This window comes from Ambystoma mexicanum, chromosome 6q (genome assembly GCF_040938575.1).
Source record: "Ambystoma mexicanum isolate Mex_15411 chromosome 6q, UKY_AmexF1_1, whole genome shotgun sequence".
NCBI classification, from domain to species: Eukaryota; Metazoa; Chordata; class Amphibia; order Caudata; family Ambystomatidae; genus Ambystoma; species Ambystoma mexicanum.
In genome coordinates, this window is record NC_090937.1 from 182,820,857 (window position 1) to 182,839,040 (window position 18,184).

Genomic DNA, 18,184 nt, shown 5'->3' on the forward strand with positions numbered 1-18,184 from the left:
TATTTCTGTGTTAAGGTCAATGTGCTGATGGTGCCCCCTGTGGTTGAGGGGTGTTTTATTCAGCCACTGACAGGGACGTGATTTCACCAAAATGCCTGGGGTAGTGGAAGTGACATCACACCAGCCTTGACCTTGGATTACATCACAGGAAGTGATATCATCTGATCCCACCCCAAGTGACATCACAGTAAGTGATGGAACACAACCTTTCACCCCTTGACAAAACAGGACTACGAAAATATGGTTATGATATCACTAATGCGATATACATGTCATACAAGAGTGGATCACCATATGTATCATTAATATCAGTATGTATAGGCCCTTATTACCCAATTACTGTAAATGCAAGCAGACTGTCCAAGGCCAAATGATAATGTTACTATTATAGCACTTATGCGCTTTATATAGAACAAATATTCATACAATATCACCCAACCTGTGTTGGTACTCATTTATCAACTTCAGAAGGATGAAAGGCTGAGTTGGCATTGCCGGGTTTCGAACCTGCAGATCTCACACACATTGCATGTCTGAATGTTCTCAAAGCCAGAAAACAAGTTAACTCTGTAGTGGATACCAGTAAACTGGTAACTGAGATTTAACAGCAGGCCAGGGTTAGGCCGAATCCCGTGCAGTGCCCTTAGGGACCACTACACACGATTAAGACCACAGGTGGCAATACAAGTTTTACCTTTGGTACAAGCCTGTACTACTATGTCAGAGTGGTAGCAGTGGCGGAGCAGCCAGGCTCATCTCAAGAGTATATGAGCAGTAGCAGAGATTACACAAAGGGACCACAATTACTGTGACTCAAGCAAACACTGACTCAAGGTTTCAGGTAGATTTTTAAACCATTCATTATAAACACAACACTTCTATTAAACTTAAACAAAAACCACACGTCAAATATACTACAACTAACCAATTCACTCTGTACAGTATGTCTCAAGGTAAGTACCCTATGTTTGAATGAACCGGTGTTATGAACAAAACACGTGACCGTAAATACGATTGCGATCACTTTTTGACAGTTCGGTCTACTAAATAAACGCATATCCGTGACATGAAATGCTACCGGCGCAAAAACACACTTAGCACCTGAGATACCCAGAGGTAGTTGGAGGCAAAAATCACAGGCAATATTTTGGTTAGGCAGACAGAATTGAGAAGCATTCAGAGACAAGAGTTCAAAAGTCAAAGGGTCAGAGCCAGGGTCAGTGACACCGGGGGCCTGTTGCCAAAGATCACACAGTCAGATAGTTCACGATTCAACGTAGCCAAGAGTACTTCGATATTGTCAATGTTAGGAAGCAAAAGTTATAAGAAGGAGGGAAGACGAGGGCAAGCCTTGGAAATGAAGAAAAGGGGTTCACCCAGTTTCCTCAAGCAGAACACAGTACCTTATTCCAATGGTGCAGCTGGTGCCCTGGCAGTTCCTGTTGGTTTCCCGCAGACCCACGATTCCTGGAGCTTTGTTGTGAAGGAGGACACCGCACAGGGATGAAGCCGGCAGCATCGACAACGAATAAAAGTTACGCTCCTTAAAAAACAGGAGAGGCTCTGCAAATGGCTATCCGGACAACTACAGCTGTGTGCAGCGATTTCGACCAAGGAAGAGGATCCTCTGGCTGTGGAAGATGAGCTGGTTATCCCCACCAGGCTCAAGGGAAGAAGACTCCAGACTGGATCTCCTCTTAGTTGTTGAAGGGTAGATAGCTCAGGACTGCAGCAGGGCTTCACCGGGATGGGATAGTTGCAGCAGCCGTCATTCTCTCCGCTTCTCTTTGGTTCCTTGTAGTTCCAGTGGTGACTCTCTGACTTCTAGCCCAAGAGACCTGCCTTTTATGCGCAAAACCCCCATTTACACAGCCTGGCTGTCAATCACCCAGCAGGGGGGTTGTCCTGCCCGGACAACCACCTCAGCAAATCATGGCAAAGTGCGACTTGGGTTTCCTAGAATACCATGTGCAGGGGGTGACTACACCACTCCCTCACATTCAGCCCACCTAGACACCCAGGCGCCTGGTGGAGGGCTTCTGAGCAGAAGCCCGCCAAAAGACTGAACAAAGAAGGCAAACCTAGTTTGCCGCACAAAGTAAAACACAAGAAGGACTTTAACAAAATGAAATGGCGAATAAATCCAACCGGAGCCAAAAGAAAGACAATTTGGTCAAGCAGGTTTATGTTCGAGGCTAATATAATAGCTAAGAACAATACCATGTTTATCTAATATAATCGTGGTAGAAAAGTTAGGGTAGATACCACTGCCACCAGCCAAGTCTAAATGTTAAAAGAGTGAAACAATGCTCTAGGAGGTACAGATAAAAAGGGATACGAATTAACCATTTCCAGTACTCCATGGAAGATGGGGTGTACTGGATCTGTGGTAGATTGACTAAGTAAAGTTAATGGTAACCCTTTTCTGGGGGACTGTAGTCAGCCTCAGAAATGGAGTCGGGGGAAGTCTCAAAGACAGCCCTGTGCCAAGGCACTGAAGGTGCTGTGTGACACACAAAAAGAAGGAGGCTACTGAAGTGGTGTACTTCAGAGTCCACAATCACAAAAACAGAGAAATACACATGGCAAAACACAGGTAAGAGTGGGGGAAAAGCTTGCACTCTTACCAAGTGGACAAAAATAAACTCCAGAAGTCCAGCAAAGCTGCTGGGGGACTCACTAGGTGAGGGAAATTAGCCATAAATGAGAATTCTCCCTAACAGCCAGTTCATCTGCAGGTCTGGTGCCAAGTTAGCCATGTGTCAATCCTGTGTGGGTCTACTTTTCAGGCTTCAGAGGTTGGCAAAATACATACCATTGGGAGGGTTCATAACTGTGTATTAAAGAATTTAGAGTAGTGCAGGGAAGCAGCGCACCTACTTGGCATCCCGTATTCTGGGCACTTGTTACCTCAAATGTAAACAAACATCCTGAACAGCATGCCATGGAGATAGGAAAGATAGACAACAAAATATTAATTGTGGCACAATTAAATCAAGTGCCACTTTATGTGCTATGGTCAAACATTTCTACGCTGTACACAAGCTTTTAGGCACAAGGATTTTGTCAAGTGACCGAGAACACAGAGGTGGAATGTCTTGTGATGATCGTAACAGAGACAACGGCAGAAAAAAACATGTTATAACTGCAACTTGCAAAAAGCTAAATACATAGTCCAAAATTGATGCTTATTCTACTCCAAATGCTTTCGGGAAGTGTTTGTCTGCATTGTAAATTTGAAGTTTGTAGGAACAGACCAAATCAGTGACTCACCCCCTGAAGTGAGCCTGGAATAAACCGTGAATGAGTCTAGCAAATATTATATAGAATTCCAGAAAGACAGATTTGCTATTCCTATTCCTTCTTATTTAGGGTCACTGCTCAAAGTGTTACACTTGTGGAACCCCCAGTTTCTTTTAATAGGCCTGAACAAGAAAGCAAGCCACTCCAGAAACAAAGAGGCACATGGCACTGGCCACAGCCCAGGAGCTCGTTTTTTCTAGGAGTAGCAAGGGAAATCACAGGGGTCGCAGGTGTTACCCCCCAAATTACGTCCCTTGGTGCTGAGCGCGTCACTCCTATAGCTGTAACGGACCCGCTGTGTTCAGCCAGTCCTGTGAGCTTTTCAAAAATACTCAGATGAACCTATGAGTCAAGATTAATAAAATTAAATTCCTCCTTCATAATGAATTATATACTGGCGCGCACATTTGTTTCTTGCCACATGATGTCATTTGGGGCAGGTGTCCCATGGCAAAAGGAATTATCACATATGTTAGGGAACATCTGTAGTGCCCCTCCTGCCCACTAAAACAGAGAAAAAGGGCGTCTGCAGAGGGGTCCATTATTTAGGGAAATGTAGTTTACTGGATTTGTGTCACTGAGGGCATTCCTGCACAGTTGGAGTGGATCGAGGAAAGCTGGCAGTGCACAGGGCCGGTCTTAGACCAGATTGCACCTCAGGCAGGAAGCATCATTGGCACCCCCCCCAAAATGTTGGCAGAGATGCTAAATTCAGAGACGATTGGGAGGGGTAAACTTTCTTGTGTGGGGGCATCTAACTTCTTTACACATTCTAATGAGACTATTCTAGTGCAGCTTCAATGTTAAAATCAGTTATTTCTCTCTTTCACTTATAAAACCACTCAGAAGCCACACACTTAAGTTCTGCTGTGAAAATGAACGGCCTCCTGCCCCTACACTTACAATCACTCCCCTGACATGCAAGAATGAACACCCATCTGATTTCAATTGCCTAAAAATGTATGCATACAATTGCAGGTGCTAACAATAAAATGTTTTACATTGGCCTGTCATTTGTTAAATGTGTTGCTGCCACCACCATTTATTGTCTGTGCCTTGTCCTCCTACGGCTTTGTTCGTCTTACCAAACATGATGAACGGAAGAGGTGTGATCGCTGGAGTCTGAAATGTCTTACTAAGATAAGGAGAGGGGGTCATGGGGTTTGATGTGTTTTGCTTCAGATTCCAGCTCTCAGATCTGTATCACTGAAGCTGATCATGGGTATTTGCCTGGGCTCTGCTTGATTCACTCAAGGTGAGGGGTTGGGTTCACATGGGTGGGTGGGTGATCATGCTAACCGGTGGCTGTGCCCACCATATATCCACACCCTCTCGTTTGTGTCTGACCTGGTGCTTCTTCAGTGCCTGTGTGTGCCTCGGCATGTGACTGGGTGCAACACAATGATGGGTGCAGCTTTGTGTGTGTGCGTCCTGTGCAGTCTCTTAGCAAAACCAAGCAGCATGGGGAAGCCTGGCTTGGGGCACATTTAAGACAGATTGCAGAGTGCTAGGGAAGCGAGGACAACCCACAAAATATATAACCGCATGTGGGTGCTGTATCACTTCTCTGCACAATGCTTTTAGCCTGCAACCTTCACTAATTTTCAAGTTGATTGCATTATTTCAGTGACAACACAGATGGTGAGGCAGAAACGTAAATGGTGGACTTGTAAACATAGATTGTTGCTTCTGCAGTCTGCAACCTCAACCTTACCTTGTGGTATTACAGAGTAATACTACATTCCGAATGCCCGTTCCTCTATATTGTTTATATTGCTTGCCCAATATTTATTAAAATTAAATAGAAGCAATTTCAGGTTATTTTACACTCTTAATTAAAACGCTTGATGTTTATAAATTGATGTGCTTGTGCTACACCCAGAGCGCGGCAAAGAAAGGGCTATTCATGTCTGTGTTAAAATGTAATTAAAATAATAATGGAGTCAGACTGGTGCCACCTAGAGCCTGGCACCTCAGGCAGCTGCCTGCACTACCTGATGCAAAGACCGGCCCTGGCAGTGCGCTTTCACCCCCCTCCAATTAATGGCTGCTGCAGTTAGTTGGTGCAAGATCTTGTGCACTGATAGCCGAGAGAGGCTCTGGTGCAAGGTTATTGAAGTGAGAATATGAGGGGCATTGTTGCCCCACATATACTTCTGCCCCCACTATCACTGCACTCTTACATACAGTAAGGCCGCAAAAGTGGCAGAAGAGTGATATACAAGACCACAGGACAACTTACATTATACTTATCCCAACCTCTTACCACAAAGCTCTTTCATCTTCTGGAATGATCCAAGGACTTAGAACAATCAGTTGTTATAACCACATTTCCCTCCACTGGGAAAGTGCCCCCTTTTATTTTTATGGGGTACCTCGAGGCAGATGTTCTTTAGTGGACACTTCAAAAATCAACAATAGAAGGGGGGGGGACGCTCGCGAGCCCAAACAAGATGGCAACCTTAGGGTGAAGCTGTGGTATTGCGAAGTTGGGCCTGACGGGATGAAGGACCATTGAATTGCAACATTGTGATGTGAAAATTGCCCTGGACATTGTACTAACTGCCATGCAGCGATAGCCGGGATACCAGATCGGTTGGCTTCCCCGGAGCAGAGCATCCAGAAGTGGTGTTGCACACCCGGCGAAACGACAGGGCGAGGCAGTAGGAGCAGCGGGACTGCACCCTGGGTGTGTGCCGGGCGAGTCAGGAGAGAAGCTGTGACGGAACAGCTGCAACGCTGCACCGTGGTTGTTCCTCTAACCTAACAAGAATGTTTTTCTGTAACCATTTTTAACACTTCAGGGGGTTGGCCGCAATGAATGGATGCTTGAAATGTATTGAATAATGTACAGATAACCTGAGAAAATACTGTATTCCCCTGTATGTGTCCCATACTGTTCCTGCACCTTAAAATTGTTTTGTGATACAATATGAACATTGAATGTAAAACAAGAATCACAATAAAAATGATTAGCTATTATCACTGTTAAGTTCTGAATTCACACATCACCCTGGAGCATTGATGCCCATGTATGATGACTGACAACGAGTCCTAACAGTTGATCGAGAAGCAATTTCTGTGGTTCTCCAAGACCACTGGGCTATTCTATCCTCAGCAACTTACACCACTGCCTGTAGACTATGTGTGTCAAGCTCCTTACGCTTTCCCACTTCCAATCCCCCCAAAAAACCTCAAAGGGCTAGCCAAACACGTGCACTGATGCAGGTTTTGGCTATCTTGAACGTGAAACATTGGCATGCAAAAAGAACGAGAGGCATGAAGGGAGCGAAAAGTACAAAGCCTGGGAGAACTGCAGGACCAACTAAATAAGAGATGGAAGGTGCAGCGAAATTGAATCTCTTGTGCCCAGTTGGGCAAGACACAATAATGCACGTTCATCTTAAGCTTCCAACTTGTACCATAAAAACACACACGATGTTAGGGATAAACAGTACTCCGCTAGAATTGTCAACACTGATTATATAATATGTAGCTTTTAAGAAAAACGTAGTCTATTTTTTGGAACAATTAATATTTTAGAAAAATCAACGTGGCATGTAGGTCTCCGTGATTGAGGTAGAGGTTTTGTTTGGTATGGTCAGAAACATTTCCTGTAAATGACCATGGGACCTTGCTCCTCATATTCTTCTTTCGATACCCACAGCTGCTGAAAGGATTTGAGGGATGCCAAGATGGAGCCACCAGTCCAGACAGCATATTTTCTTTCGGGTGAAGCCTCAATGATAGGTATATCATCCTTAGGAAAAGCTTTGTTCAGCTCCCTTTGAAAACGATCCGGGAACCCTTCCAGTGTGGTGGAACCTCCGCAAAGCAGAATGTTACTCAACATATCGTGCCGAAGGGTATCGTCGCATTTATTGATGCTGCCATTAACCAAAGTCTGCAGACCAGGCTGATTCAAACCTATGAGAGACGGGTTGAAGAGAGCTTCTGAGCAAAGGAATCTCTCTTTACCAATGGTGATGATGCGGCCATCTGGAAGTTCGTAATCAACCACATAGTCACTGCTCGGCAAACCCATTTCATAGCCAAGATCCAAAGACAGATAGCAGCATTTCTTCTTCATATAGTCCATCATGGGAAGATGATCTTCAGTGAACATGTTTCCAGCATCATTGAGTAGCTGCTTCAGGAACTTGGTGACATCAGATCCCGCATAATCCACCCTCTCCGTTATATTTGGCAGCATGTAGCCTTCATAGATCGGGACCACGTAGGAAACGGCATGGCCACTTTCTACCACCAATCCAGATATCTTTCCATAGGAATACATGGAGAGGATGGACTGGTTGGCAATATGCATAGCTGGGGAACCAAAAACTTCAAACAGCGTTTCTGCATACTTTTCTCTGTTGGTGACGGGACTGAGAGGAGGGTCAGATATCAAGGCAGCGTGCTCTTCCGGGGAAATCTTCATCTCTTTAACAAAAATGTATTCCCAAATATCTTGCACACACTCCCAGTCCACCACAATACCATGCCGCAGTGGGTTTACAAGCTTTAGGTTGATCTTGGCATTCAGAAGTTCTTGACCCACAAAACTTTCTTTGCGGTTGTCTCCAGTTTTGGCCGTTTCCTGAAAGTGCTTACCTACGGTTGAAGAAACAATGTAGGCTGGCTTGTGATCTCCAGCATAGCCAGTTTTGCAATGTCTTGTACCAATGTCTATGACGATAGCCTTTGTTTCTTTTACTAGCCTTATGTCTTTTCTCGCTTCTGTGGCTAGAGGTACCACTGGAATATCATCATCGGAATTCTGCTCCTCTGCTTCTGGAGTGGCCATTTTAAATAGGACATCCGAAGACTCCGGCGGCCACCGAAGCAAAGCGTCTTGACGTTCTATTGTCAGTATGTCTTCTCCCATCAGCTTGGAAGTCATTGAGAAAAGAAAGTCGCTTTGTTACTGTTACTATGGCAACGACATCACCAGCCATTATGAGTTCACAGTCAAGCATTTCAGCAACCACATTTACAGAGTTACGTTTACAAAAGTGTGCAGTTCTGCAGTATATCTGCATTTTATTCAAAAACATTTTCACATTTCGAAGATTTTATTTACAACGGAACTTACTCATGAGCATCTTCAGATATGAGTGTGTGGTGACTGTGCTGTAGGTGTTAACTAGTTGAATGGCTGAAGGGTCAGTTGAGCAATGGGGTAGTTAATAAGAGAAAGGTCCCAGAAGGAGAGAACGCATAGAACACTGGTACAAATAACCAGACGGGGGCTACCCTCCGAAGGTCTTTGCTAGGGAGATAGGTACGAGGTACAATTCCAGTGGTTTAATGTATGGCAGACCACACATGTGCTATGAGCAGGTAACCAAATCCATATAACTGTGCCTTATAAAAACTGCTGGGCGGGTGGGAGTGTTGGTCCCTTATGTCCGTCTGCTCCCACATGTGACTGAAATGCTGTTCATGTATTTTATATTGTGTTTATGGTATGCTTCACTTCCAGCTAATATGCTCTTAGATACAGGTATCATGCTGCATGTGAACAGTGGACGTGTACTAGGAAGCAGTGAGGGGCCACAACATGGGTGTGAATGGAACAGTCTGATTGCTGTCTGAGTGTAGAGACAGCTAACAGGCAAACAATCGTCCCGTGGATAGGCAGGGAACTCGGTTTTCTTTCTTCTGCGTGAAAGTGAAGTGTAAGATGTATCCAAGGTTGGCAGGGTTTGTACGCTGGAGTATATGCAGTGACTGGAATGCCGGGCTGTGAATGGTGGAACATGGTTGCAGCTGATCGCAGGGCTGCAGTACAGGATCCTCCTGATGGAGAGGGCTTTGGACTTTAGCCTGGCTCCAATCTAAAGGACTCAGCTAAGGATCATGGGAGGGTCAACTCAGCCCTTCCACTTTCCAAGATCTATAAACGGACTACCACAAAATTAGTAATGACACCTATTCTCACAGCACCCAGAAGGGGAAGGAATCCATCATTAAGCGCTATATAAAAGATAATTGTTCCCACCCACGGGTTTCCTCCCTCGTCACAGAATTCACTTATGGCTTCGCCGTATCCACAGAAGCCTTACCCAATCGTTTACTTCCCATGGCATCAATGTCCTTCCCACTTTAGCCTACCCTATGGCACAAGGGGCAGTAACTCCAAGTAAACTCCTGTTCTTTTTTGGTTGTGTGAACTTCTACAAGAGGATGGTTCACGTGGGGCTCACAAGCCCTCCAAAGATACTATCATCTAAAGTATCACTGCAAATCACTGGGGTAACTGGTGATATGGCCAGTGCAGCCAGTGAGGCCTGGCAGGTCCCATGTAACAGGACAGTTCGTGCAAATGAAGCACCCTGGAGCGCTTAGCAGCTGCATGCAAAGGGGGGTCCATGGAACATGTTTGCAGATTGATGAAGAGTGCTGTGATTATCTTGTTGCTAGAGGGCAGTCACACAGACAGAGATGCCGGGAGGGGTAAGCATGTTTGCATTTTATTAAAACCGGAGTAGACGTTAACTAGTAATTCCACCAGCTATGGTGTACTGTTTTCTTTAAGAAAACATGGAGATGCAATTTGGGAGGGGATACATTTAATATTTGAGGGCAGATAGCTTCTAGTAGTTTTAATTAGGGGGTAAGTTGTGACGCGCCAGCTGAGGAAAGGTCAATACAGTAGAGTCGGGTCCTTGTTGGAGCAGGAACACCGCTGCATGACCTGTGGCCTCTCCTACATGCTACAGTGGTCCATTGCATGCATTCACAAGTATACTACACCACTGCATATCTCTGTGTATTGACAAACGGATCATTCACTAATTGCAAAGTCATGATACTTGCGCCGGAGTCTCAGCAACTTGTGCGCAGTACTCCCCTAGTTCTTGGGAATGGCATATTCATCAGGTGCAGATGTCTTGGGGTTCGCGTCAAGAAGAATATGATTTCCATTCCTCAGGTGATCATCATGGTCCCGAGTTTGCATATTTTCCACATTCATAAGGCAATCTGAAGGACTATTCGTGGGTTCATCATGATACGCATTTTCATGGAGAGCTTTATTTTGGTTACCTTGCCCCAGATTTCTAGGTCTTATGTTACGGCCTCCACTCTCGAACAGCGCTGTATGTTCTACATACCAAGTGCACGGTTTTCTGTGATGACATGATTCTCATGAAACTGAGCCACCTTTATCAGGCATCCATATCTGGAGTTTGTTCCTCCGTCTTTGTGGGGTAGTCTCACCTTGACAAGTTCTCCCACTTCTATTTGGGGGCTTTCACCAATTTCGATCTATCTTAAATCAATGTTATTATTTTTGGACTCCTCACATTGTCTATAATGTTACTTTTTTGTATGAAGTTGGACATCTTTCTTGCGATTAGCTGCACACCCTTGTTAGTTACTAGCTCCACATGGAATCCTTCCCTTCTGAATACGTTTTACGGGTTTTTATGGTGGTCTGTGAGGCAACGTTTTGCACGAACTTTAACTCTATCCATTTAGACAAACAGTCCATCAGGATTACGCCTTACTTGGCTTCAATGGACATATGGTTTTAAAGAGCTAAAGAAGCCTAAGCCAACCTTCTGCCAAACCACTTTGCAGCAGGAATTGTGTGCTGCCAATGATCTCTGCCTTAATGCCAGTAAGACAGATTCTCCTCATTGGGACACCAGCTCCCTCCTTTCCTCTCTCTCTCTGGACGCCAACTCTGGGCCTCTTCCTGCTCCTTCCTGTGTGGGAAAGAATATTGGTGTCATCTTCGACTCCACACTCTCCTTCTCTCCTCAAATCTCTGAAGTCTCTAAGAAGTCAAACTATCCGCTGCACCTCCTTAGAGGTATTCTTCCTTTTCTCACTGTACCCCAGAAACTCACTGTCTCCAGAGCTCTGGTCCTCTCTAAGCTGGACTATTGCAACAGCCTCTTTATAAATCTTCCTGCCTCTAATCTTCAACCTTTACAACTTATCCAGAACAGGGCTGCAAGACTTGTCCTTGGCTTCAAGCCCAGGGATCATATCGCTCCTGCTTTGAAGTCTCTTCACTGGCTCCCTGTGGCTGCAAGGATCAACTACAAGACCCTCTGCATTGTGCACAAGGCTTTCTGGGGCCTGGGACTGCTCTACCTCCAACGTTCTCTTACAAAACGTCTTCCTTCTCAAGCTCTCCGTACATCCACCTCCAACTCTCTGAGGGTCAGATGCATCTCCAAGCAGAGTATGGGGGCAGATATATCCCCTCGGCTGGGGCCTCCCTCTGGAACAGCCTCCCTACCTCTCTCAAACTTGAGCAGAACCATCTCTGATTCCGGAAGCAACTCAAGACCTTCCTATTCGCTTCTGCTTTCTCTCTTCCTCTCTGTTAGAACTCTCTGCCCTTCCAGTCTGTTAGCTGGGAAAGAAAGCACGGCGTCGCCAGTTGCTCACCGGCGCATCCACGATCAAAGATTTCAGCGCAAAACTAAAGTGTATCCTAGCAGTCGAGTGCTTCACTTACCGCGGATGCAGCGCGGTGCCTGGAAGGTAGCCTGGCAACGCTGGCGTCCTCTACACTACAGGAGCACTCGCCCTGCTGTGACGGTATCACGCAAACCAAGTCACGTGATACAGTCTCCATAAGCTCCTCCCTGTACAAACACCGGCGCTTCTGAACTTTCTTCGGTGCCGTTTTGGATTCGATTCCCGTTTCCTGATCATAGTTTTTTCCTGGTCCTCCCGGTTTTGACTTCGGACTGCTTTGGTTGCTCTTTGGAATTTGCCTTTTGATCTTTTGCCTTCCTCCTTTTGAACACGGACTGTCCCTGATTTTGCCTTGGATTCTGAATTGGTCTGCACTGCCCGCTCCCTGCTTGACATTGGCCTGACATTGGAAATTGCCTTGGATACTGATTTGGTCTGCTTTGCTCGCTCCCTGCATGGCATTGGATTGTTATTGGACTTTGCCTTGGATTGCTTCCACGCTGCTACCTCACCTTGAATGATTTTGGCTTCGTTTTGGTTTTTGAACTTCCTTGCTTTCGTCCCTCACAAGTACACGGACTAGAGACTTCCGTGGTGTACGTTGTGGGTTGTTTGCTTCTTAAGCCTCGCAACTGAGGTTTCTACGAACTTCCTCTGCCCATCCGGACCCTTGTTACCACTGGACAGGAGTCCAACACGGTAAGACTATAAAAGTAATTAGGGACTTTTAGTTATTCTGTTGATGCTTATTGATAAGTTACTCATTGCCGTATTCTTTGCTTAGACTGCAGGTGTCAGCATTACCAGCCGGTTAACTTCTTACCTGAGTTAGCAGGTTAGTGGTATTCCGTGTATGCTGTTTGTATTGGCCTTATTGTTTATGCAAAGTCTGATACTTGCCTTGTCTTCAGCTGGTGGTGTGTCCTCCTGAATACCAAGTCTACACTTCTACGGCGCCTGGGTCATCGGTCTCCTGTCTTTCCAGTAATAGACCATTCTGGTTGTTATTTCTAATAGCCAGACAGGTACATTATTTGGAAGACTTCGTCATCCGGGCGAATCTACTCTTTGACACCCAAAGAAGATTTAATCCTAAAAGACTATATTGAGAAATCCTTAGAAACTGGTTTCATTCGCCCATCAAAGTCCCCGGCAGCCTCTCCTTTATTTTTTGTCCCCAAAAGGGAGGGGGACCTACGCCCTTGTATTGATCATCGGGCTCTGAATGCGGTTACCATAAGAAATCAATATCCACTCCCGCTGATCTCTGTCTTATTGGATCAACTCGGAAGTTCAGTGGTGTTCACTAAACTGGACTTGCGTGGGGCATATAACCTAGTGAGAATACGAAAGGGAGATGAATGGAAGACCGCGTTCAAAACCAAATATGGGCTTTTTGAGTATTGCGTGATGCCTTTTGGGCTGTGCAACGCCCCGGCCACCTTTAAGTATTTCATCAATGAAGTGTTCCATGATATGCTGGACCGTTATCTGGTGGTTTATCTGGATGACATTTTGATCTATTCACCCTCTCTGGAAACACACATTTCACATGTAACCAGTGTATTGCAGCGATTAAGAGAAAACCACTTATTCGCCAAATTGGAAAAATGCATATTTCATGTACAGGAGGTGGAGTTCCTAGGTTACAACATTACCAACCATGGGGTGCAAATGAGTCCCTCTAAGGTATCAGCAGTGTTGCAATGCCCGACCCCTGTTACCTTGAAAGAGCTTCAGTCCTTTCTGGGGTTCTCTAACTTCTACCGACGCTTCATTAAGGATTTCTCATCCATTGCTGCCTTCCTCACGGTTTTGACCAGTTCCAAAAAGTCTTTTTGCTGGAATGGGGAAGCTCAAAAGGCGTTTGAAAGTCTTAAGACTGCATTTACTACTGCACCTGTACTCCAGCATCCCAATCCGGCAAAGCCTTACATTGTGGAAGCAGATGCCTCAGGTATTGCTCTTGGAGCGATACTGTCGCAATTATGCCCCGAGACAAACGGGCTTCACCCGGTTGCATATCACTCCAGGAAACTCACCTCATATGAAAGGAATTACACTATCACAGAACAAGAGTTGTTGGCAGTAAGAGATGCTTTCATGGTATGGAGGCACCATTTGCAGGGTACCTCAGAACCTGTCCAGGTTTTTACCGACCACAGAAATCTGCTTGCACTCCAGTCCGTTAAGTGTACTACAGCTCGGCATGCTCGCTGGCACGAGTTTTTCTCAATGTTTAATTTCACTATCTCGTATCACCCAGGAGCCCTCCATTCTAAAGCTGATGCACTTTCTCGTAACCATGGTAGTCCTGAGCCCAGTAACATGGGTGGGGTTCCACTTTTACCTAACCAGGTGGTATGTGGTTGTACCCTCCAACCGTTCTTTATAGACAAGCTTCGAGACTGGGTGGAGACATCTCCCACGAAAAAATAACCACTCGGGCTGGAGATAGTGCAGTCCCTCCCTTATAAAGATGGGAAGGTCTATCTACCCGATATTCTTACTAGACAACAGGCAATGCAATGGTGCCACGATTCGTCTATTGCCGCCCATCCGGGTATCCGGAAGACTCTGGATTTACTAAAACGTTGGTGTTGGTGGCCATGTATGGCAAAAGATGTTGCAGACCATTTGTCAACCTGTGCGGTTTGCGCCCAGTGCAAGTCCCTTCATGGCAAACCAGTAGGCTTGTTACGGCCTATGCCCATACCCGAACTGCCATGGACCATGATTTCCATGGACTTTGTTGTGGAACTACCGCTGGTGGAAGGCTATGACACGATATGGGTTATCATTGACTATCTCACGAAGATGGCCTTGTTCGTTCCTTGCAAAGGAATCCCTACAGCTCCTATTCTGGAGAGCCTGTTTCTGAAGCATGTATTCAGGCGTTTTGGTCTTCCATCAATCATCATTACTGATCGGGGTTGACAATTCACTTCTCTCTTTTGGCAAGCATTAACCTCTACCCTAGGTATTGATGGTAGATACTCCAGTGCATATCACCCACAAACCAATGGGCAGACTGTACACGTAAACGCGACCATGGAGCAATACCTACGCTGTCTTATCAGTCAGCTTCAAGGTCCTTGGGTCTCGCTTCGGTCCTTTGCTGAATACGCCTATAATGACTCTATACATACTGCGACAGGTGTTTCTCCGTTCTTTGCTATGTATGGAATGAATCCTAGAGCCCTTCCTATACAGTTTGAGCTTCCACTGAATAACCCTGCAGCTCTGGCTTGTGTGAGGGATTCGTCTGAAACACGCAGAAAAGTTCGACAACATTTACTCCAAGCTCAAGCAAAAATGAAAGAAACGGCGGACACTCATAGATCTCCGGCCCCGGAATACAAAATAGGTACCAAGGTGTGGTTGTCCACGCGTAACCTGCGAATACCAGGTCGCAAAGCTCTAACACCTAAGTTTGTAGGGCCGTACGTCATTTCGGAAGTCATTAATCCGGTGGCTATCCGGTTGAAGCTCCCATCTACCTGGAAAATCCATCCGGTGTTTCATGTTTCTCTTGTTAAACCTTGCCATCCTTCTACCAGGCTTCCATCTCGCCCGCTTCCTATTAAAGTTCATGGTTCAGATGAATATGAAGTGAACGCTATTTTGGGCACACGGATACGCAGGGGTAGACGGTTTTACCTGGTGGATTGGAAGGGGTACGGTCCGGAAGATCGTACCTGGGAACCGGCATGTAATATACATGCTCCAGCTCTAGTGTCCCAGTTCTGGTCTGCCCGAAGGGTGAGGGCCTCTTTGGGGGAGGATACTGTTAGAACTCTCTGCCGTTCCAGTCTGTTAGCTGGGAAAGAAAGCACGGCGTCGCCAGTTGCTCACCGGCGCATCCACGATCAAAGACTTCAGCGCAAAACTAAAGTGTATCCTAGCAGTCGAGTGCTTCACTTACCGCGGATGCAGCGCGGTGCCTGGAAGGTAGCCTGGCAACGCTGGCGTCCTCTACACTACAGGAGCGCTGTGACGGTATCACGCAAACCAAGTCACTTGATACAGTCTTCATAAGCTCCTGCCTGTACAAACACCGGCGCTTCTGAACTTTCTTCGGTGGCGTTTTGGATTCGATTCCTGTTTCCTGATCATAGTTTTTTCCTGGTCCTCCCGGTTTTGACTTCGGACTGCTTTAGTTGCTCTTTGGAATTTGCCTTTTGATCTTTTTCCTTCCTCCTTTTGAACTCGGACTGTCCCTGATTTTGCCTTGGATTCTGAATTGGTCTGCACTGCCCGCTCCCTGCTCGACATTGGCCCGACATTGGAAATTGCCTTGGATACTGATTTGGTCTGCTTTGCTCGCTCCCTGCATGACATTGGATTGTTATTGGACTTTGCCTTGGATTGCTTCCACGCTGCTACCTCACCTTGAATGATTTTGGCTTCGTTTTGGTTTTTGAACTTCCTTGCTTTCGTCCCTCACAAGTACACGGACTAAAGACTTCCGTGGTGTACGTTGTGGGTTGTTTTCTTCTTAAGCCTTGCAACTGAGGTTTCTACGAACTTCCTCTGCCCATCCGGACCCTTGTTACCACTGGACAGGAGTCCAACACGGTAAGACTATAAAAGTAATTAGGGACTTTTAGTTATTCTGTTGATGCTTATTGATAAGTTACTCATTGCCGTATTCTTTGCTTAGACTGCAGGTGTCAGCATTACCAGCCGGTTAACTTCTTACCTGAGTTAGCAGGTTAGTGGTATTCCGTGTATGCTGTTTGTATTGGCCTTATTGTTTATGCAAAGTCTGATACTGGCCTTGTCTTCAGCTGGTGGTGTGTCCTCCTGAATACCGAGTCTACACTTCTACGGCGCCTGGGTCATCGGTCTCCTGTCTTTCCAGTAATAGACCATTCTGGTTGTTATTTCTAATAGCCAGACAGGTACATTATTTGGAAGACTTCGTCATCTACACGACGAGGCAAGTCGCTCCATATCAAGTGCTCCCTTGGTCTGACACTCTCCCCTTTCGATGCACCCGACTGCTCTGCACACTGGTCACCTCATCACCTTCTGAACTTGGGCCCAGGCTCCTGCATGTGCAGTTGCCCTTGCACTGCCTCCGGTTTTCCCACCACTTAAGGGTCTGCATCTGAAAACCTGAAAGTGTCTCCCTAGCTGGTACCCGGGGATCTGTCATCCAGGTGGCCAGGACACAGCCATCGCTATTGGATCCAGTTCCTGTGGGTGGACCAGTGAGGGAGGTTAACCTGAATGGGGGGTCCTTGGGGAGTGGGAGCAGGACATTGATGGGTGATCCGCAGTATCCCCCTTCTTTCAACACCTATTCCCCAGCCTACCATGTAGGATATTCCAAAACACGCCACCCCCCCTTTTCCACACAAACACTTTTGCACAACACAAAAGACAACAGACTAACACCAGAGCCGTTTATCTGACATGTCTCAATACAAGGCTCAGGCAAAGTCAGGCAATTGACCAGAATCACACACACCTGATGGCCCTTTCCCTTAACCATAGGGATAAAAGGTGGAGCACAAGAGCACAGGATGAGCCAGGCAGACCACACGACGTAAGAGCTAACTCAGCACGGCAGTTCAAGAGGAGGAGAAAGATGGCGCAGACCGAGAGGGTGACGAGGAGAGAATCGTGGAACCTCTGCAGAAGGAATAATAAGTCAGCGAAAAATAGCCAGCGTGTGTTGCAGCAGATGTCAATGGTACGCGGGACCCTCCTCCACTGATAACCAAGCTGGGGAAAGACCCTGGTCTCGGTGATACCTACCTTGACTCGAAAGATAAATAACGCAAAGCGGTGGTTCCATGTAATAATGTCCCTGAAAAAATGTCTCCTGACAGAAAAGTAGCTTTTTTTTGCAGAGACATTATTACATTGCACATGCAGGGGACACCCATGCAAGCCCTACATTTTTTTCATTTTTATTTTACAAGGGGAGCAGGGGACATCCCCGCAACCTGTCCCCATAAATAATGTCACCATACATAATGTCGCCAATGGCTTTTCTCCAGCGACATTATGTATGTGGCCATTTTTACCTGATATCAAAGCGGTTCATCACAGCAGTGAGTCGAGAGGGGTATCGATAAGAAACTGAACTGTGTTAAATGAAAAGCAGCTGATGGCTAATGTGAACTTAGAAAGGTAAGAAGGAGACTAGAGAAAAGAGGGGGAAAACATCAGCTTCAGAAAAGTCAGGCACCACGAAGGTGTTCACTTAGGAAGCACTGCCGATTACCGAGTTGTTGAAACTACAATAACCAGAAGGCCTTTGAAGAAAGCGAAAAGAGGGTCAAAGTGGTCATACAGGGGTCATACAAAATCCTCTGCATCGTCGAAAGTCTTTGACCGACAGATGATTGTGAAGCGAAAGTGAAATCAATCCCACTTGGTGAAGTGAACAGATGGACAGTGTGTTGCAACGTTGGAAAGAGTGAAC

General features: G+C 46.1%; 1 protein-coding gene across 1 annotated transcript; it reads right to left on the reverse strand.

Moving 5' to 3' along the window:
• Nucleotides 1-6,804: 6,804 nt before the first annotated feature.
• Nucleotides 6,805-8,169, reverse strand: LOC138515484 (actin-like protein 7B). Its single transcript, XM_069630305.1, has one exon. The coding sequence runs from the start codon at nucleotides 8,108-8,110 to the stop codon at nucleotides 6,905-6,907; it is 1,206 nt and encodes a 401-aa protein (XP_069486406.1). The 5' UTR covers nucleotides 8,111-8,169; the 3' UTR covers nucleotides 6,805-6,904.
• Nucleotides 8,170-18,184: the final 10,015 nt, after the last annotated feature.

What these genes read in the sequence shown, in the direction of transcription:
- LOC138515484 (XM_069630305.1), bottom strand. Translation starts at nt 8,110, where the DNA reads ATGGCCACTCCAGAAGCAGAGGAGCAGAATTCCGATGATGATATTCCA.